This window comes from Mesoplodon densirostris, chromosome 19 (genome assembly GCF_025265405.1).
Source record: "Mesoplodon densirostris isolate mMesDen1 chromosome 19, mMesDen1 primary haplotype, whole genome shotgun sequence".
NCBI lineage: Eukaryota > Metazoa > Chordata > Mammalia > Artiodactyla > Ziphiidae > Mesoplodon > Mesoplodon densirostris.
The window spans coordinates 4,876,936-4,898,530 of record NC_082679.1 but is presented as its reverse complement, the minus strand read 5'-3'; the positions used below and the strand labels follow the sequence as shown (position 1 = coordinate 4,898,530).

At 42.4% G+C, this 21,595-nt stretch overlaps 1 protein-coding gene and 1 pseudogene across 1 annotated transcript in view; one reads left to right on the top strand and one right to left on the bottom strand.

Annotated features, from left to right (window-relative positions):
• Positions 1-18,524, top strand: part of LOC132480694 (zinc finger protein 69-like) — a gene marked incomplete at its 5' end in the record, with an annotated part of 41,392 nt that extends 22,868 nt beyond the window's left edge. The window contains 4 exons of the mRNA XM_060085075.1: positions 9,845-9,912; positions 11,304-11,371; positions 12,669-12,795; positions 14,599-18,524. Of these exons, the coding sequence (XP_059941058.1) occupies positions 9,845-9,912; positions 11,304-11,371; positions 12,669-12,681 (149 nt within the window). The remainder of the gene's footprint in view (positions 1-9,844; positions 9,913-11,303; positions 11,372-12,668; positions 12,796-14,598) is intronic.
• On the bottom strand, positions 14,481-15,881 carry LOC132480814 (paraneoplastic antigen-like protein 5; annotated as a pseudogene).
• Positions 18,525-21,595: the final 3,071 nt, after the last annotated feature.

Here is a 21,595-nt window from a genome sequence, read left to right as displayed (position 1 = left end):
TGCTTCTCCCTCCGCTCTGGCTGCCACAAACCGTCTGCTGCGTTCTCCTCGGAGGCTCTGAAGCTCCCCTTCTGTCTCAGCAGATCCCCCTGCCAGTGAGGGGGCTTCCCAGGGTGCAGGAACCTTCCCTCTTTCACAGCTCCCTACTTTCTCACTTTTTTTTTTTTCCTACCCTATTATGTGGGGATTTTCTTGCCCTTTCAGCAGTCTGAGGTCGTCTGCCAGTGTTCAGTAGATATTATGTGAGAATCGTTCCCCATGGAGATGTATTTTTCATGTATTTGTGGGAGAAGGTGAGCTTCACATCCTACTGCTCCACCATCTTGGTTGCTCCTTCTGGTTTTTATTTTTCAGTTTTTTAATGTGTTGTATCATATTGCTTGATTTGCAGATATTGAAAAATCCTTTCATCCTGGGATAAATTTCACTTGATTGTGATCTATGATCTTTTTAATGTATTGTTGGATTCAGTTTGCTAGTATCTTGTTGAGCATTTTTGCATCTATATTCATTGGTGATACTGGCCTGTAATTTTCTTTTTTTTGTGATATCTTTGTCTGGTTTTGGTATCAGGGTGATGCTGGCCTCATTTTTTTTTTTTTTAATTGAAGTGTAGTTGATTTACAATGTTCTGTTAATTTGTGCTGTATAGCAAAGTGATTTGGTTATACATATATGTACATTTTATATTCTTTTCCATTAGGGTTTATCACAGGATATTGACTACAGTTCCCTGTGCTATAATAGTAGGACCTTGTTGTTTATCCATTCTATATATAATAGTTTGCATCTGCTAATCCCAAACTCCCAGTCCATCCCTCCTGTGCCCCCTCTTCCCCTTGGAAACCACAAGTCTGTCCTCTGTGTCTGTGAGTCTGTTTCACAGATAAGTTCATTTGTGTCCTATCTTAGATTCCACCTATAAATGATGTCATATGGTATTTGCCTTTCTTTTTCTGACTTACTTCACTTAGTATGATAATCTCGAAGTCCATCCGTGTTTCTGCAAATGGCAAAATTTCATTCTTTTTTATGGTAGAGTAATATTTCATTGTATGTACATAGTACAATATCTTTATCCATTCATCTGCTGATGGACATTTAGGTTCCTTCTAATGTCTTGGCTATTGTAAATAGTGCTGGTATGAACATTACAGTGCATGTATGTTTTTGAATTATAATTTTCTCCAGATATATGCCCAGGAGTGGTATTACAGAATCATATGGTAACTCTATTTTTCGTTTTTTAAGGCACCTCCATACTGTTTTCCATAGTGGCTGTACCAGTTTACATTTCCACCGACAGTTTAGGAGGGTTCCTTTTTCTCACACCCTCTTCAGAATTTATTATTAGTAGACTTTCTGATAATAGCCTTTCTGACCGGAATGGGGTGATAACTTCATTGTAGTTTTGATTTGCATTTGTCTAATAACTAGTGATGTCAAGCATTTTTTCATGTGCCTTTGGTCATCTGTATGTCTTCTCTCGCAAAATGTCTATTTAGATCTTCTGCCCATTTTTTAATTAAGATTTTGTGTTTGTTTTTTTGATACTGGGCTGTTTGTATATTTTGGAAATTAATCCACTGTGGGTCACATCTTTTGAAAATATTTTCTCCCATTCTGTAGGTTGTCTTTTCGTTTTGTTTATGGTTTCCTTTGCTGTGCAAAAACCGTTAAGTTTAATTAGGTTCCCTTTGTTATTATTTCCATTGGTCTAGGAAACAGATTCAAAAAGATACTGCTGTGATTTATGTCAAAGAGTGTTCTGCCTATGTTTTCCTCTAGGAGTTTTATAATATCTGGTCTTAACATTCAGGTCTTTAATCCATTTTTAGTTTATCTTTGTATATAGTGTTAGAGAATATTCTAATTTCATTCTTCTACATGTAGCTGTCCAGTTTTCCCAGCACCATTTATTGAAGAGATTGTCTTTTCTCCATTGTATATCCTTGCCTCCATTGTGGTAGATTAATTGACCATAGGTATGTGGGTTTATTTCTGGGCTTTCCTGTTCCATCGATCCATATGTCTTTTTTTGTGTATGTCAGTACCATACTGTTTCAATTACTGTAGCTTGTAGTTTAGTCCTTAGGGAGCCTGATTCCTCCAGGTCTGTTCTTCTTTCTCATGATTGCTTTGGCTATTTGTCTTTTGTGTTTCCATACAGATTAAAATTTTTTTCAGGCTTCCCTGGTGGCGCAGTGGTTGGGAGTCCGCCTGCCGATGCAGGGGACACGGGTTCGTGCCCCGGTCTGGGAAGATCCCACATGCCGCGGAGCGGCTGGGCCCGTGAGCCATGGCCGCTGAGCCTGCGCGTCCGGAGCCTGTGCTCCGCAATGGGAGAGGCCACAACAGTGAGAGGCCCGTGTACTGCAAAAAAAAAAAAAAAAAATTATAGTTCTGTGAAAAATGCCATGGGTAATTTGATACATATTGCATTGAATCTGTAGATTGCTTTGCATAGTATAGGCATTTTGGCAATATTGATTCTTCCAATCCAGGAACATGGTATATCTTTCCATCTCTTTCTGTCCTCTTCAGTTTTTTTCATCAGTGTCTTACAGTTTTCAGAATACAGTTCTTTTGCCTCCTTAGGCAGGTTTATTCCTAGGTATTTTATTCTGCTTGATGTGATGGTAAATGGGATTGTTTCCTTAATTTCTCTTACTGATCTTTCATTTTTTGTGTATAGAAATGCAACAGATTTCTGTGTGTTAATTTTGTATCCTGCAACTTTACTGAATTCACTAGTGAGCACTAGTAGTTTTCTGATGGTGTCTTTAGGCTCTTCTATGTATAGTATCATGTAATCTGCAAACAATGACACTTTTACTTCTTCCTTTCCATGGATTTCTTTTATGGCTAGGACTTCCAAAATTATATTGAATAAAAATGGTGAGAATGGGCATCTTTGTCTTGTTCTTATCTTAGAGGAAATGCTTTCAGCTTTCCACTGTTGACTATAATGTTAGCTGTGGGTTTGTTACACATGACTTTTATCATGGTATGTTCCCTCTATGCCTGCTTTCTGTAGAGTTTTTATCATAAATAGACGTTGAATTTTATTAAAAGGCTTTTTGGCATCTATTGAGATGATCATATGGTTTTTATTCTTCCAATTTGTTAATGTATGTATCACATTGATTTGCAGATACTGAAAAATCCTTGCACAACTGGGATAAATTCCACTTGATCATGGTGTGTGAACCTTTTAATGTATTGTTGGAGTAGGTTTGCTAGTATTTTGATGAGTATTTTTGCATCTATGTTCATCAATGTTCTTGACTTGTAATTTTCTTTTTTTGTGATATATTTGTCTAGTTTTGGTATCAGGGTGATGCTGGCCTCACAGAATGAGTTTGGAAGTGTTCCTTCCTCTGCAGCTTTTTGGAATAGTTTCAGAACGATAGGTGTTAACTCTTCACTAGACATTTTGTAGAATTCAGCTATGAAGCCACTGGTCCTGGACTTTTGGTCTTTGGGAGTTTTAAAATTACTGATTCAATATCATTACTGGTAATTGAACCATTCATAGTTTGTATTTCTTCCTGGTTCAGTCATGGGAGATTGTACTTTTCTAAGAATTTGTACATTTCTTCTAGGTTGTCCAATTTTATTGGCATATACTTGTTCATAGTAGTTTCTTATAATCTTTTGTATTACGGTGGTATCTGTTGTAACTTCTTTTTCACTTCTGATTTTATTGATTTGGGACCTGTCCCTTTTTTCTTTTTTTTTCATGTTTCTCAGAAAAGGTTTATCAATTTTGTTTATCTTTTCAAAGAATCAGCTTTTAGTTTTATTGATCTTTTTTTTTTGTCTCTTTCATTTATTTCTTCAAATACATTTTTTATCTCCTTTTCTCTGTCTTCTTCTGGGATCAGTATTCTACATAGATTGGCATGCTTTATATTATCCCATAGGTATTGTATATTGCTTTCATTTTTTTTCTTTTGTTTTTCTGTCTGCTGTTCTGATTGGGTGATTTCCATTATTTTACCTTCCATATCACTAATTCATTCTGCATTATTCAGTTTGTGATTCACTGCCTTCAGCTCAGCTTTTGCCTCAGCAAATGAGCTTTCTGATTTTACTTGGTTCCTTTTTATAGTTTCTAGTTCTGTTTTACAGGAATCTGCATTTCTCTCAATAGCCTTTCATAATTCTTTCAATATTTTTATTACCTCCTTTTTTTGTACTTGGAGTCTATTAGACTGGAGAGTTCTGTTTCATTGTTCTTTCAGGGGAATTCTCATGATCTTTCATTTAGGAGTGGTTTCTTTGTTTCTTCATTTTACTTATATTTCTCTGACTCTGATTTTAGGAGAACCACTTATCTTCTGTGGTCTTTGAGGGCCGTTTCTATGTGGGAACATCCCTGTGTAGCCTGTGTGAGTCTGATATTTTTGGTGTGAGGGCTGTTTTTAGTATGGATACTGTGCACGTCGCTCCTCACTGTGTGCTGTCCGTTATCCCCTTGATGGGGGTGTGACTGGTTTAGGGGTGACTAGAGCCTACGATGGGTATTGATTAGGCACTCCTTTTTGCTCTGTGGTTGTCACAGCCCTGTTGGGGCAGGGTCTGGTCCCCAGTGGTTGGAGTAGAATCGCACATCTGTTTCTGAGCTGCCATGTGAGGTAGGCAGGACTGGAGCACTCGCACTGGGAGAGGATCCTCTGAGTATTCCTCCGCAAGAGCTGTCCGCCGGTGTCTGCGTCGTGTGGTCACCTGTCACCTGTCGTGTGGGCTCACGGAGCACAGTGTTGTCAGCACTGCTCTCCACCCTGCCTCAACCATGGGAATGCAGGCAGGAGGCCCTGCTGGCCCTCAGATTCTATGTTCACGAAGCCAGCAGCACAGATCAGTAGATACAGATACACTGAAGTCAGTTACCAGGATCACAGCGCAAGCTACGGAAGCTGCTGAGACCCTGGCCCCGCCTCTATGTGGGTGTACCCACAAAGCCCGCAGCTGCTGATGCCGGACATGCCCCCGCCACGGGAGACCCCGTAACCCACTTGGGTGTCCCACAGATGCTGAGTTTACAAGGCCTGTGGGGAAAGGGCTCTGACGTCGGCCCCACGTCCGTGGGTAGGCAGCCCACACTTGCGTGCTCCGAGAGCTTGTAGAGGCAGAGACGTGCCTGCTGTGAGCGTGCCAAGAGTGGGGCTGCTGTGGTGGGCCACCCCTCCCTTCACGTGCCTGTTGATGATGGCACTTCTCACACAGGTCCGGGCTCTATCCAGGTACACCCCTGGCTGTAGCCTGTGCCACACTCCAGCTGCTTCAGGCTGCTTCCATGCAGCCATCCCGTCCTCTCCCAGGGTCTGTCCGCCAAAGCTCGAGTTTCAGCACATAGGTGACACAGGTCTTCTGTGCTCGTCCGTCTCTGTCCTGCCTGCCGCAGGCTGCTTGTTGCCCTCTTTCTCCTCTGAGGCTCCCTTTCTGTTGTGGCTCATCTCCCACCAGTGAGGGGGGGTTCCCAGGTTGAGGGAACCTTTCCTGTTTCACAGCTCTCTCCCCAGAGTTCAGGTCATGTCCCGATTCCTTCTTTGTTTTTTCCTTTGATCCTACCCGGTTATGTAGTGATCTTTCTTGCAATTTCAGTTATCTGACACCTTCTGCCAGCATTCAGTAGGTATTCTGTGAGAATTTTTCCTCATGTAAGATGTATTTGTGGGAGGAGATGATCTCCACGTTTTTCTGTTCTGCCATCTTGATTCCTTCCCTTTCCTATTGCTTATTGAGTCTCTATTTTTGTTCTGATCTTTGTTATTTCTTTTCTTCTACTAACTTTCATTTTTGTTTGTTCTTCTTTCTCTAGTTCCTTTAGGTGTAAGGGTTAGGTTGGGTTGTTAATTTGAAATTTTTCTTGATCCCTGTATTGCTATAAACTTCCCTCTTAGAAGTGCTTTTGCTGTTTGGATCGTCATGCTTTCTTTTTCATTTGTCTCTAGGTATTTTTTATTTCCTCTTTTTTTCAGTGGTCCGTTGGTTATTTAGTAGCATATTGCTTAGCATCCACATCTTTGTCTTTTTGCAGTTTTTCTTTCCTGTAGTGAATTTCTAGTCTCAGTGCTGTAGTTGGAAAAGATGCTTGATATGATTGTAGTCTTAAATTTACCAGGACTTGATTTGTGGCCTGGCATGTGATCTATCCATGGTGAATGTCCATGTGCACTTGAAAAGAATGTGTATTCTGCTTTTGGATGGAATGCTCTCTCTATATTTATTTTTTTAAAATTTTATTTATTGTTAATTTTTCTTTATTTGTCTTGGTTGCACCGGTCTTAGTTGCGGCATGTGTGCTCCTTAGTTGAGGCATGCATGTGGGATCTAATTACCTGACCAGGGATTAAACCTGAATTCCCTGCATTGGAGGGTGGATTCTTAACCACTGCATCACCAGGGAAGTCCCTCTCTCTATATCAAGTCAGTTTAGTCCAATTAAGTCAGTTTAGTCTAATGTGTTATTAAGGCTTGTGTTTCCTTATTGACTTCTGGATGATCTGTCCATTGAGGTAAGTGGGGTGTTAAAGTTCTCTACTGTGACTTTGTTACAGTCGAGTCCTACTTTTATGTCTGTTAATATTTGCCTTGTATATTTAGGTGGTTGTATGTTGGGTATATTTACAATTGTTATATCTTCTAGATTGATCCCTTGATCAATAGGTAGTGTCCTTTATCTCTTGTAACAGTCTTTTTTTAAAAATTATTTTTGGCTGTGTTGGGTCTTCACTGCTGCGCGTGGGCCTTCTCTAGCTGCGGTGAGCAGGGGCTACCCCTTGCTGCAGTGCACGGGCCTCTCATGGGGGGCCTCCCCTGTTGAGCATGGGCTCCAGGCACGTGCGCTTCAGTAGTCGTGGTACGTGGGTTCAGTAGTAGCTTGTGGGCTCTAGAGCGCAGGCTCAGCAGCTGCGGCACATGGGCTTAGTTGCTCCACAGCATGTGGGACCCTTGAAGACCAGGGCTTGAACCCATGTCCGCTGCACTGGCAGGCAGATTCTGAACCACTGCGCCACCAGGGACGTCCCAACAGTCTATTTTGTTTGATACAAGTATTGCTGCTGTGGCTTTCTTTTGCTTTCCATTTGTATGGAATACCTTTTTCCATCCCCTTACTTTGAGTCTCTGTTTTTAGTTCTAAGTTGAGTTGCTTGTAGGTAGCATATATACACGTCTTGTTTTTATATCCGTTCAGCCAGTTTATGTCTTTCAGTTGGAGTATTTAGTACTTTTATGTTTGAGGTAATTATTGATATGAATGTTCTGCCATTTTGTTAATTGTTTTGGATTTGTTTTTGTAGGTCTTTTTCTCCCTTTTGTGATTTGCTTTTTTTTTTTTTTTTTTGGCGGTACACGGGCCTCTCACTGTTGTGGCATCTCCCGTTGCGGAGCACAGGCTCTGGACATGGAGGCTCAGCAGCCATGGCTCACAGGCCCAGCCGCTCCGCAGCATGTGGGATCTTCCCGGACCGGGGCATGAACTCATGTCCCCTGCACCGGCAGGCGGACTCCCAACCGCTGTGCCACCAGGGAAGCCCCTGGCTAACTATCTTTAGTGTTGTGTTTGGACTCTTCTTTTTTGTGTATATATCATAGCATTTTGGTTTGCAATTGCCATGAGGTTTTTATATAGCAGTCTATATATCATGATTAAGTTGCTGATCTCTTCATTTCAAATACATTTTATAAACCCTCCATTTGTACTCTCCTCCTCTCATGATTACTGTTTCTGATATCATATTTTACATCTAATTGTTTTGTGTATCCCTTAATTACTGTGGATATAGATGATTTTACTACTTTTTGTCTTGTTACCTCCCTGCCCTGTTAGCCTTGTGTGTGCAGGATTTCCTACCTTTATTGTACGTTTGCCTTTATTGGTATACAAACTATTTTGTAGTATTTTTAGTTTCTAGTTGGGGTAGATGCTGACATTTAAAACTCTACTGTTACTTGTTTTGCTTTTAGACCACTGATAACTTTCATCTTGCAAATTTCATTGTTATAACTGGCCTTCATTTTTCTTTATTCAATCATCAATTCTGTATTTTTGATGATATTCTTAGTGTCTTTGTTTTATATCTACAATTTGGGGTTTGGAATGAATATTTCTTTAATATTTTATAGAATTTTTTTTGAGTGTTTGCCTTAACTTTTTAATTTATTTTTATTTTTTTGATGTGGACCATTTTTAAAGTCTTTTATTGAATTTGTTACAGTATTGCTTCTGTTTCATGTTTTGGTTTTTTGGCCACGAGGCATGTGGCATCTTAGCTCCCCAACCAGGGATTGAACCCACACCCCCTGCACTGGAAGGCGAAGTCTTAGCCACTGGACTGCCAGGGACTGCCAGGGAAGTCCCCGACTTAACATTTGTTTCCCCGAAAGCTGTAATAACCTCTAGAAATTTTTGAAAAGATAGTCTATTCCTTTTTACTCTGTTTCATATTAGTACCTATTATGAACCCATACACCTTTGTTTTAATGGGCTTTTTTTTAAGGAGTTTTAGGTTCATGGAAGAATTAATTAGGTAGAAGTTATAGAGATTTCCCATGTATTTTCCACCCCAGATATGCAGACCCTCCCTCATAATCAACACCCAACAGAAGAGTATGTTTGTTATCACTGAGGAACCTACATTGACATGAATTACCCCCTCAAAGTCCACATTAGTTAGAGTTCACTCTAGGTGTTATATATTTTGTAGGTCTGGGCAAACGTATACTGACGTGTGTACCAAAAAGTAATTTCATTATTTAAAAATCCTCTGTGCTCCACCTATCCATCTCTCCCTCCCTCCTAACTGCTGCAATGACAGATCTTGTTACTGGCTTCATACATCTGCCTTCTGCAGCATGTCGTCTAGTTGGAATCAAACAGCTTATATAGCGTTTTCAGATTGTCTTCTTTGACTTAGTTATATCCATTTAATTTTCTCCATGAGTTTTCATAGTTTGATAGCTCATTTCTTTTTAGTGGTGAATAATATTTCCCTTGCCTGGATGTACCACAGTTTATTACTCCATTCACCAACTGAAGGACATTTTGGTTCCTTCCAAGTTTAGATGATATGGATAATGCTGCTATAAACACTTACATGCAGGGAATTTATTTCTGCATGTTTGTTTTTTGTTTTGTGGCATGTAATAGTTCCTCATTGCTTTTTGTTGCCTCATAATAGTCCATGAACGAATACAACATTTTGTTTATCCATTTGTGAGTTGCTGGACATTTGGGTTGTTTCCACCTTTTGGCTATTGTGAACAATACTGCTAGAAACATTTTGAACAACATTTTTTGTGGACATATATTTACATTTCCTTTTGCATGAAGCTAAAAGTGCAGTTGCTTGGTCATGTGGTAATTTTCTGTTTAATCTTTTGAGGAACTGCCAGTGTCTTCCAAAAGCGCTGCTGCACCACTTGACATTTCCACCAGGAGTCAGTGTATGAGGGTTCCAGTTTCTTTACATCCTCACCAACACTTATCTTTCTCTTTGACTACAGCTATTGTAGGGGTGTGGAGTTGTACCTCATCCTGGGTTTGACTTGCATTTTTCTATTGAAAAATTACATTAAACATCTTCTTTGCGTGCGTATTGGCTATTTTTCTTTGTTCTTTGGAGAAATGTCTGTTCAGATCCTTTGCCCATCCTAAAATTGGGTTGTCTTTTTTTGTTGAGTATAAATAAGTTCTTTATATCTTCTAAATGCAAGTGCCTTGTCAGATATTTATGATTGGTATTTATTATTGTTTTGTAGGTTTCCTTTTCACTTTTAGAGGGTAGAAGCTTAAAGGCTGCAGGAGATAACTGAGATTTTGTTTTTAAACTAGGTTCTTATAGCACCCACAGTAACAGTCCCAAAATGGATTTTCGTGACTGGGAGGCCTTTAGGTTAATTGTAAGTATTCCTCAGTCTTAAACTTTCTGGGATTAAAGGTACTTAGGCCCACTTGGGGGTGCTTTCGTTTCTACCTGCAGCCTCTGAGAACTGTGTTTGCACAAATAATCATGTGGATCACAACACCCATGCTGCTCTCCTTAGACCACGCCCCCTCCACCCATGGCTACTGTTTTCTGACTACATTCATCTTGTTTTTACATTTCCTGTTTACAAACGTAACTGTCAATGTGTAAGACGTGTTTTGACCAGATGAGGTTTCACTCCCAAAAACCTTGGCCTAGAAGACAGTGTCACCTCATTTGACAGGAAAACCACCTTCCATTAACTTAATCCTTTGGGAAGATAAGTGTATTGTTGATCCTTTTCCTAATAATATCTGACTAATAAAGTGGAGCTAAGTCTACTTGTTTCTTTTTTGTCCATCTTGGCTTGTTACCAGGATTCGTTTAGTAGGAGGAAGTCATGATGTGGATAATGACAAAAATTGAAAATTCAAAAATTAGATGTAGTTTACTTTAAATACAGCACAGCTTACTGATATGTCTAATTAACTTCTCTGTAAAAAAAGAAACACCCCCCCGCAAATATCCCCCCGTTCATCATTCAGTCATAAGGTATTTGTCTTTCTGTGTGTCACTCACTTCAGGTAGCATAATGCCCTTCATGTCACACATGGCAAGTTTTCATTCTTTTTAATGGCTGAATAGTATTACACTATATATATTTAGACATGTCACAGTTTCTTTATTCATTTATATTCATTGATGGACACGTAGGTTGTTTACTATTGTAAATAATACTGCAGTGAACAGGGGGATGCATATATCTTTTTGAGATAGTGTTTCCATTTTCATCATATAAATACCCAGAAATGGAACTGCTGGATATTATGTTAGTTCTATTTATTTGAAGAACATCTGTACTGTTTTTTGTAGTGTCTGCACTAACACAACACAAGGATTCCCTTTTCTCCACATCCTTGCCAACACTTACTTGTCGCATATTTATATCTATATTAAAGCCATTCTAAGAATTGTGAGGTGAAATCTCATTGTGGTTTTAATTTTCATTCTCCTGATGATGATGTTGAACATCTTTTCATGTATCTGTTGACCATCTGTATGATTTCTTTGGAAGAAAATCTATTCGGATCTTCTGCCCATTTTTTTTTTTTAAATCAGAATTTTTGTTGTTTTTGCTGTTGAGCTGTGAGATCTTTATGTAATTTAGATTTTAAGCCTCTTAAATATGATTTGTAAATATTTTCTCCCAACCCATACATTGCACGTTGCCTCTGCATTTTGATAGATTCCATTCTTGTGCAAAAACTTTTTAGATTGATGTAGACCTACTTGTTTATTTTTGTTTCTTTTGCTTTTACTTTTCAGATTCAAAAAATCATTGACAAGATATCAAGGAGCTTACTATGCTTTCTTCTAGGAGTTTTTTTTTTCAGGTATTACATTCAAGTCTTTACTCTCTTTTGAGTTAATTTATGCATATGGTGTAAGATAGTGGTCCAGTTTCATTCTTTTGTATGTGCCTTTCAATTTTCTCAATACTAATTATTGATGACACTGTCCTTTCCCCCTTGTATATTTTTGGCTCCTTGTTGTAAATTTATTGATTGCATGCATATGTGTGGGTTTATTTCTGGGCTTTCTAGTCTCTTCCATTGACTTACGTCTGTTTTAAGGCCAGTAGCATACTCTTTCGTTTCCATTCTTTGTAACATCGTTTGAAATTAGGGAATGTGATGCCTTCACCTTTTTTATTCTTTCTGAAGATTGCTTTGGCTATTTGGTGTCTTTCTGGTTCCACACAAATTTTAGGATTATTTGCTCTATTTCATGTGCATGTTTTTGCATGCAGAGAAGTTTTGGGCTCATTTGTGTAACTTCCAGGTAGTGCGATTTGCTAGATCAGATTTAAGACTGTAAGAAACCGCAAACTCTTCCAAACTAGCTGTACCATTTAGCATTCCCATCAGCAATGAATGAAAGTTTCTGCTGCTCTGCATCATTTCTAATTTTTGATATTTTCAGTGTTCTGTATTTTGGCCACTATCATAGGTGTTTAGTGGTATCACATTTAACACACATTTTCCTCAATTAAATCTATGGCATTTTAAACTTTTTCTTACTAAGTTTTAGTCACAGGTTACCATTCAACCTTGAAGTTTTCTATAAGGAAGTTTTGATTTCTATTTTAATTTTAATTTTTTTTGCTGCAAATAATTGTTTTGCTGAAAGTTTTACTTTCATTTTAGGTTCGTAGGATTTGCTGGCAAAATAACCACTCTTACACTCAGTTAAACAATAATTCAGAGAGTTCATTGAATTAAAAGATTACATTATACTAATTAAGAATAGTATAACTAAGAAATTATAGTAAAGACAGTTTTATTACATCATGGAATTGGGGAAGCACCTACATCCAGATGCAGGTAGCACTGGGAAGTCCCTTCAGCAGCAATCTGGAATCCCAGCTGGGAAGGCCCGGTCGGTGCATCCACCCCATGGGTGAGACTTGTTTGGTACTGGAAGGATTCTTGCTTTTAGCATCAGGCCACAGGCTGACGATAGTCAGCCTACGTGCAAATTTGTAGCTCTGGTTATTGCCATAAATGCCTTGGTTTTAAGTCATAAGTCTTGGAGTGTTCTCTGATCCCTGGGGGCTGGCCAGGCCCTCAGGGTGCAAGAAGGCCCCAGACTTACGCCCTATCTCTTTTTTTCTTTTTTTGAAACTTTCAGGGAAATTTATTAAACAGAAACATTGAATGAAACCATTAAAGAGAAGGCATAACAACACACAGAGGAACTTCTAACGGCCACCGGAGCCAACGGGTCCCAGCACCCCCACCCCAGGGTCACCAACAAGGTACCCCCAATACACCCCACCCGGCGGCCCTACATCCCCCCACAGTCTCCCTTCTTGAGGGCCCCGCGGGTGGCCTCTCCCCAGGTAGATGGGCGCCGGCAATGCCCGCTCCCCCCAGGGCAGACCCTCTATTTCTGGCCCACATGCCCGGGGCCTGGCCCTGCCCGATGGCGGGCACAGGACAGTCCCACAGCAGGGCACGCACCACCGAGCCGAGGACGTGGAGTCCCGAGGAACAACGGGGTGGCACAGCATAACACAAGCCCTGGGGGGCCTCCCGCAGACCTCCTGCAGCTGCGGGTCCAGGTCTTCCTTCCCAAGGTCCCAGGTGGGCTCCCAGGTCCTGGGGTGGGCGCTGGCTGTGACCACGTCCATGCCGTCCTCCCCGCCGGCTCCTGAGACTGGCTTCGGGGTCTCCGCGCCAGGTAGGGGTTGGGGGAACTGCTCAGAGGAGAACACACGCACATTTCCACAACAAGCAGCGCTGGGCCTGAATGTACGCCCAGAAAAGCACACGTTGAGCTCACGACACTGGCCCACAGAGACCAGAGCCTTGGCTGGCACGAGGCGCACCTCAGGGCTCTGCGGGGGGGATGATGGCTAGGGTGTGTGTGTTGGGGGGAGGGGAGTGGGGACGCTCCCTGGGTCCCTCTGGGGCCTAAAGGGACACATTTGGGCTTGCCAGTACAGGGAACAGCCTGTCCCAGAGGGGGGACACTGAATAGGGGTCCCCTCTCGGGAGGAAGGCCCAGGAACCCTGAGTGGCCCCTAACGCCTCCCAGGCCAGTGTGGGTGGCAGCCATCTGCAGGTGCCCCTCACCTAGGCCGGGGCTGGCCACTGAGGGCTGCTCCCGGATGGCAGGCTTTGGGGCTGGCGCTGGCATTGGCAGCTGGTGAGTTGTGGTTCTCCAGGCCAGTCCCAGGTCTCCAGTGGCCATGCACAAACCCAAAACACTCCTCCCTCCCTCCAACAAATTCTCTTGGACCCCGCCCGGACCCCCTCCCCCTCCCCCTCTTCTCCACATCTCCCTCCTCCCTCTCCTCCTCCTCCTCCTTTGGAACACGCTTCCCTGCACCCACACTCACACCAAAGCCAGTTGTGGGGTACTGGGCAACCGGTTACTCAGCGCCCTGCCGCCAAGCTGAGCTGACGCTCTCGCCTGGGATCGTCTCCTCAGTGTTTGCTGTCCTTGTCCCTACTGCCCTTTCAGGCTGCAGGGGGAGGAGACTCGCCCCTGCCGTCACTGATGCAGAGGCTCCAGGGTGCTGCCTTCCTGGGGCTCCCCTCGAGCGGTGTACATGATCCTGAAGTTGGACCCTGTCTCTGCCCACAGCCCTTCCTCGCCAGCGCCGGCTCCTTCTGGCAGGGGCGGCCCCGGGGGAGGCGCCTCTAGGCCCCGCGTGGCCTTAGCTCAGAGCCCACAGGGTGGGCGTTCGAGGGTGGCCAGAAGACAGGGCTGAGGCCAGAGCCCCCGACTATCCTCTTTCAGCCTCTCGCTCTGAGGCGCGGGTACCCCTCCCCGCTCGTGTCGCCGGTGCCTCCCTGAGCTGGTGTTGGCTGGGTTGGTGGAGTCCCTTCCAGCTGGTGGACGCCGAGGGGGCTGGGCCTGGGCCTGGCCGCCCTGCCCCTCGGCCCCAGGCAAGGCCCCCACTGTTTCTGTGGACCGCCCCTTCCCCTCGTTAAAATACTTGTGTTGCCTGCTAGGGGAGGGGGTGCCTGGGTATCTTGAGCCTATGCTCCCTAGGGCTTGGGGGGGCTCATGGCCCCAGCCCCCATCTCGTTTCCCACCTCTCCTGCTGCAGGCTGAGGCTTCTGCTTTGCCGGGGATTGGCCCTCATCCCTAGGACACCCTGGCTGTGGCCTTCCTCCCCAGTCCCGCAGCAGCATGGGACCTGCGTGCGCTTCAGTGACAGGGTGGCCCCTTCCTGGACGGTCTGCGTGCTGCTCTCACGAAACAGCCTTGCCTGCTCCCTGACCGGAGAGACGGGGACACTGGTTTCTGCCAGCACCTGGGCGCCAGAGGCCGTGCGGCCCCTCCTACTTGCCTCTGCTTCTCCCTGGTCAGGGCCATGGCGGCCTCTAACTCCTCCTCATCTCGAATGAGCTTCAGTAACTCCAGGAAACTGGGCGCACCCCCTCGCTGCTCCATGAGCTTGAGCTTGCCCTGGAGGGAGGTGCTCATGGAGGTCTGAGCTAGGATGTATTTCAGGCGAATCACGTCTGCCCTTCCCACTGACTCGGGGCTGTGCTTCACAGCGTTCTGCAGCACGGGCTCTAACCGTACCAGAAAGGCAGAGACTTTCTCTCCGGACGTCTGGAAGGTCTGGAGGAACTTTAACTGTGAGGTTCTATAGTCCTCCTTATTCCCGAAGATCTGCTTCAGGGCGTCCAGGCACTGCGCTACAGTCATCGAGTCGCTGTTGGCCCGGAGCGCCCGCATGATGGACAGGGTGGGGCCGTGTAAGCTTTCCAGCAAACGACGCTGCTTCTCTACCTCAGACACCTGCCACATCTGCATCATCTCAGTCACCTGGTCTAGCCAGGCTTCGAAGTTCTCTTAGCCAGGCTTCAAAGTTCTCTTCGCCTGGGCCTGGGCAAGTGTTTCCCGAAAACACCTTCAGTTTTCGGTACCACACGCTTCCTTTCAGAGGCGGCGGGTCTGGTGGCTTGACTGGAGCCAAGCCTTTGGGCTCCACGTCCTCAAGGTACGTCCCCAGGGTATTGACCACATCTGCCATTCTCTGGCCCTCATGTTTCAGGAAGTACTTCAGTCTTGATAAATTCATCATCTGACATACGGGGTTTCACCACCACTTCCCAGGTACCTCCCTTTCCTGGGATCTGACTGGGCGTCGAAGCATAATTGACCGTGTCGGCCAATTCAATGAAAACTGCCTTAGAGTTGTCTTCCCTTCTGAACATTCTGCCCAGCACACTGTAGGCACCCAGGGGGCTGTAAGCCCGCCTTCAGGGTCTCTTTAATTTCCTCTTCACTACACTCCACAGGGATGCCCACCATGAGCAGGGCCTTCCTGGGGTCCAGGTCCATCCCCTTGCACCAATCCTCCAACAGACTCACAGCCATTGCTCCCTCTATCTACGGACTGATCTAGTACAAGGGGCAGGAATCAGCGCACAGAGTTTGACCAGGACTCAAGGAATTCTGAGTCAATGCCAAGTATGAAGGCAGAGTCGTTCCGGGTTTGCACAGCCTCTGCTTGCCGTGGACTCCTCCTCAAAGTCCAAGGACTCTTCCGTGTGTACTGGAGGTGCCTACAGGCCGAAGCGCCTGTGCTCCACAAGCACCACGCGACCGTTACCACTGCTCGCGCGGTGCCCACTCCGCCCCACCTTATCTAGTGATTTACAAGGTGTGCTGCCTGCAGGTAGCTCAGCAGTTTGGCTTGTAGCCAGCTCTTCGGGTCACTGCCTGGTCAGAGGCCTAATGCTGCCTCTGAAGCCTGAACAAGACTACTTTACTAGCTTCCCCAACATTAATTTATTCTAATAATTATTCTCCCTGCGTAGATTCTTCATGCACATCTTGGTATGCTGATATTTAAATCTCATATTTTTTATACTCCATGGTTTCCTCATTATTACTGCTCCTAACAATGTTTCTCAGAAATTTTCTTACGTTCCTTGAATTACATATTTCAATGAAGCCTCTTTTGTTCCCTGTCTTCTCTTTCAACTAAATTTCATCAAAAGTCACCTGGTCCTTGTTGATATACATCCTATCATCGTCCTGTTCTTCAGGCTGTTAACTGGCTGCTTCTGTTGTCAACCACATCTCTGTACATAGAACTCTGCCATGGATCAGCACGGCACTGCCAGAATTGTTTCTATGGTTAAACCCTGCTATGAACACCACCTGTCCATACAAGTCATTCTTTCCCCTCTAGGTTGTTTAGTAACGCCCCTTAAGCCCTTAAGGTTACTATTTTCTGTTGCTGTTCCAGAAGTCAAAATCATTACTTTTTGTTAAGTGCATATTAATTTCCATTGATAAGAGTAAGTATAGCTTTAGTGATATACATACAGTAAGAGCACTTCTCATCTGATGTCTGTTTTATGTTTGGGATTATGTTTGGGATTATAATGTTAAAAGATCCAAAGATATGATTTCAAATACTTTAAAAAATTCCTGCAAAAGAGATCTATTACTTTTATATGACGAAGCTGTTTGCACTAAAAAGCTTCATGCTAAAATTGATATTCTGTTTTAAAAATGTATAAGTAGTTTAAAAATTATTCTTACCAAATATAATCACTTCCACAAAGAGTTTAAACCTTGGCAAAAGCCTCCTGCTAGTTTTGTTTCCACCAGTCAACCTGTCGCCCCTGCCAAGAGATCATCATCCAGCAACCACGATCATCCTCCATTGCTGTACCCTTGAGAGGGTTTTATTGCATCCACATGTGTTCACACAGAGTGAATTCATTCATTCTCCAGGTTTTGCTTTTAGGTCCTGCAAAGAACATTCTTGTACACATCTTCCAGAACAAATAATATATGCCTAGGAATGGAATTTGTGGGATACTCAGCTTGATCATGTTTAAAGCAAATATTGGAATAGACGTAAACCTACAGTCTTCCCATAACAGCACTCTCTGTCTTCCTAATATCTTCCACATTTCCTTCATACCAACAATATAGTTTCCATAGAATGAGTCATGTTTATGCTTCTTGCTACAGCGGTTCTTCTTTTCCCAAGGTTAGGCTTTCATCTGCTGCAGTACAGTCCTCTTCCCATAGATTTGCAAGCACAAGCAGTGCTCCCACATTGCCCCCTACTTCACTCTTGCTTTGTTAAATCCCAGTCCCAGCCTTCCCTCAGATTTTTGTAGATCTAAGAGAATTCTATTGGTACTTCTTAGTACTGTGTCAATATTTAGCACTTGGGCTCGCCAGTTCCCATTAAGACCCACCCCTCCCCATACCCCACACACTGCATAAGGAAGGAACTCTACTTGCACACAGTACAGTTTGCTCAGATCAGCGACTCAGTCTGGTCACTGTGTACATCAACACGTGCTGGACGTGACTCCTATCATCTGGGAATGGCAGGACAGTCACAGTGTAAGTGACACAACTCACTGCCCGTATCTTCCTTGAAACATTTCTTTCTAAGATACTGGTTATTTCCTTCAAATTTTCTTAAAATCTGTACTGCCTGGATGGATGATGTTGCTTAATACATATGAACATGTCATGTTACTCTGCACACCCAGGTTCATACTGTCTCTTGAATTTGCTTTCTGTGTGAGTTAGAGATAGATGTGTGTTTTTGTATGAAATACTGTGATAATTTACCTCAAGAATAATTAAATAATTAATGCTGTTATAGGGGCTTGAAATATTGCATGGCAGATAGTAAGGACTGTAAAGTTACCTTTAGTTAACTGGATGTGTCATTTTTTTGGTCATGGTTATTAAGAAATTGACCTTGGCCTACATTATATTTTGACTGTTGTCTTTTTCTAATTATTTTCCATATAGATGTTCCTTAAGATAACATTTTTCAAAGCATACATTATATACCATATATATATATATTTTTGCCATACAAGTGTACAATTAAATGACACTCCACAGTTAGGTAGTTGAACTATGTAGAACCACAGGCATGACATCAATGATTGAAGATTTCAGACCGTTTTTTCCAATTCTTAAACTTTATACATACATTTAACTGAATCTGATATTTCAAAATTCAGTGCTTATCAAGATATTATTTTTCCTATTGTGTGTTCCTTCTGAAATGAAAATTATTTTTTTTTTCTTGGTACCTACCAAAGAATCTTTTAGAATTCCAGAGACTTTTTATTTTGTGTAAATGTGTTATTATTTATTACCTTACCTGCTTGATTTATCATGGGTTATGTAAATGCTTTATCAGTTATTATTGTGATATACAGATTTTAAAAAATATTTTCTTACATCATACTCACATGTGATTAACATTATAAAGGTTAAGGATTAGGGAAGACAGTCTCAAATCTCAATGATGATTTCATGCCTGGAGTTTTATAAGCCAGTACATAGGTAGACGTTCTAACTATGGACTACCATTTAATTATCCAGATACATTGCAAAATATATATATAGTATGTAGGGGCTTCCCTGGTGGCGCAGTGGTTAAGAGTCCGCCTGCTGATGCAGGGGACACGGGTTTGAACCCTGGTCCAGGAAGATCCCACAAGCCATGGAGCAACTAAGCCTGTGTGCCACAACTACTGAGCCTGCACTCTAGAGCCCACGAACCACAACTACTGAGTCTACGAGCCACAACTATGGAAGCCCGGGCGCCTAGAGCCCATGCTCTGCAACAAGAAAAGCCACCAGAATGAGAAGCCCACATGCCACCACAAAGAGTAGCCCCTGCTCTCAGCAACTAGAGAAAACCCGTGTGCAGCAGTGAAGACCCAATGCAGCTAAAAAATTAATAAAATTAAAAAAAATTATATTAAAAAAAGCTCAATGAGGTACCACCTCACACCTGTTTACAATGGCTGTCATCAGAAAGAACAAGCATTGGCAATGGTGTGGAGAAAAGGGAACCCTGTCCACTATTGCTGGGATTGTAAGTTGGTGCAACATTTATGGAAAACATTACTGAAGTTCCTCAAAAATTAAAACCGTCAGATGAACCAGGTATTGCACTTTGAAGTATTTACTGGCAGAAAAGAAAAACAGTAATCTGAGAAAATATAGGCATTTGAATATTCATTGTAGCATTATTTCCAGTAGCCAAGATAGAGAAGCAGCCTAAGTGTCCATCAATAGATGAATACTTAGAGGAGATGTTGCATGTCCATTCCACACAGTGGAAATATCAGTCACTCTTAAGAAGTCCAGCCATTTGCAACAACATGGATGGATCTAGAGGATTTTATGCTAAGTGACAGAAGTCAGGTGTAGAAAGACAAATAGTGCACGATCTCACTTATACGTGGAATCGAAGAAGCAAAAGCACAAGACAAGGGAAACATTCACAGATAAAGAACAAATGTGTGGCTGCCAGAAGGAAGGGCAGTGCCGTGGCGGGTAAAACAGGTGAAGGAGGTTAAGAGGCACAAACCTCTATATAATAGATAAGTCACGGGGATGTAATATCCAGCATAAGGAATATGTTTAGAAGGACCATGGTGGTAGCTCTGAGGAAAGATGGCTACACATATCATTGTGATCATTTCATAAAGTATGCAAATGTTACCTCATATAGTACAGCCAATACTAATACTGTTGTATATCAATTATATTTCAATAAAGAGAGACTCCATCGTAGAGAGAAACCATACAAAACTTGTGTGGAAAAGCCTGTAACTAGGGCTCATGCCTTACCTTATATCAGAATATACATCTTTGAGAAACAAAACAAATGTCATATATAACTGTATAGCAGGGTGATAATTAGTTGGAAATAATATTATATGTTTGTTAATGCAGCTTCTATCAGAAATAATTTGTCCCTTCTTTGTTCACACAAAATACATCCAACCTTGTACGTTAAGGATAGAAGGAAAAAAAGTTCTACCAAAATATGACTTCAGTCACAAATGAGGATTTCTTAAGTTTCACGAGATTCCTCTTGAATCAGAGTCCTATATGGAGGCCTCATCACTCATAACACATTAAGCTGAAACAGAGAAATAAAACTTAAATAAATCCTACCATTTATTGAAGAAAAAGGAGGTACCCAGTGGTCTTTGGTCCACAGCAAATGTGCAGTTTCGCTGAGCAGATGTTCTCAGGTCCCTATTCCATACGGCCAGGAATGGGAAATGATCTTTTCTGGACTCTGTCTTTTCCCCTGAGAATGGATATCCAGTATTTTGTGTTTTGTTGTTCTTAACTTAACCTACTAACATCCAACAGAGTATTACGAACTATGCCTTCCTTGAGCAATAGGCACTTTTCCCCAGTACCTTCCCAGGACCTTTAGCCCATGTGCCACAACTACTGAAGCCCACGTGCCCTAGAGCCCGTTCTCTGCAACGGGATAAGCCACCGCAACGAGAAGCCTGCGCACTACAAAGAGGAGTGGCCCCCGCTCGCCACAACTAGAGAAAGCCCACGCGCAGCAACAAGGACCCAATGCAGATAGATAGATAGATAGATAAATAAAATTTATTAAAGAAAACTACAGTGAGATATCACCTCACACCCCTTAGAAGGGTTATCATCAAAAAGCCAAGAGATAACAAGTATTGAGCAGAATGTGGGAAAGAAAAAGGATCACTAGTGCACTGCTGGGAAGAATGAAAACTGTTGCAGCCACTACGGAAAACAGTATATAATTTCCTCAAAATATTAAAGAAAAAAAACCTATCAAATAATGCAGGAGTTCCACTGCTAGGTATATATATCGGACAAAATAAAACCACTGTCTTAAAAAGATACCTGCACTCCCATATTCATTATAGCAGTATTCACTATAGCCAACTCATAAAAACAACCTAAAGTGTCCAAGAGATGAATGGATTAAAAAAAATCTAGTAGACATACACAATGCAATATTATTCAGCCATAGAAGAGAAGGAAATTCTGTTATTTCTACCAACATGTATGGTCGTTGAGACTATATGCTCAGTAAAGTAAGTCAGACATAAAAATACTGATCTCACTTATATGTGGAATATACATATATAGAAGAACAAAAGAGACAAAAGCTAACAGAAGTAGAAAAAAGTAGATTAGAAATAAACGAAACAGAGAATAAAAAGTACAGAAAACCACAACCCTACAATATGGTTGTTTGAAAAGGAGGAAAACACTGACACCTAGATTTACTC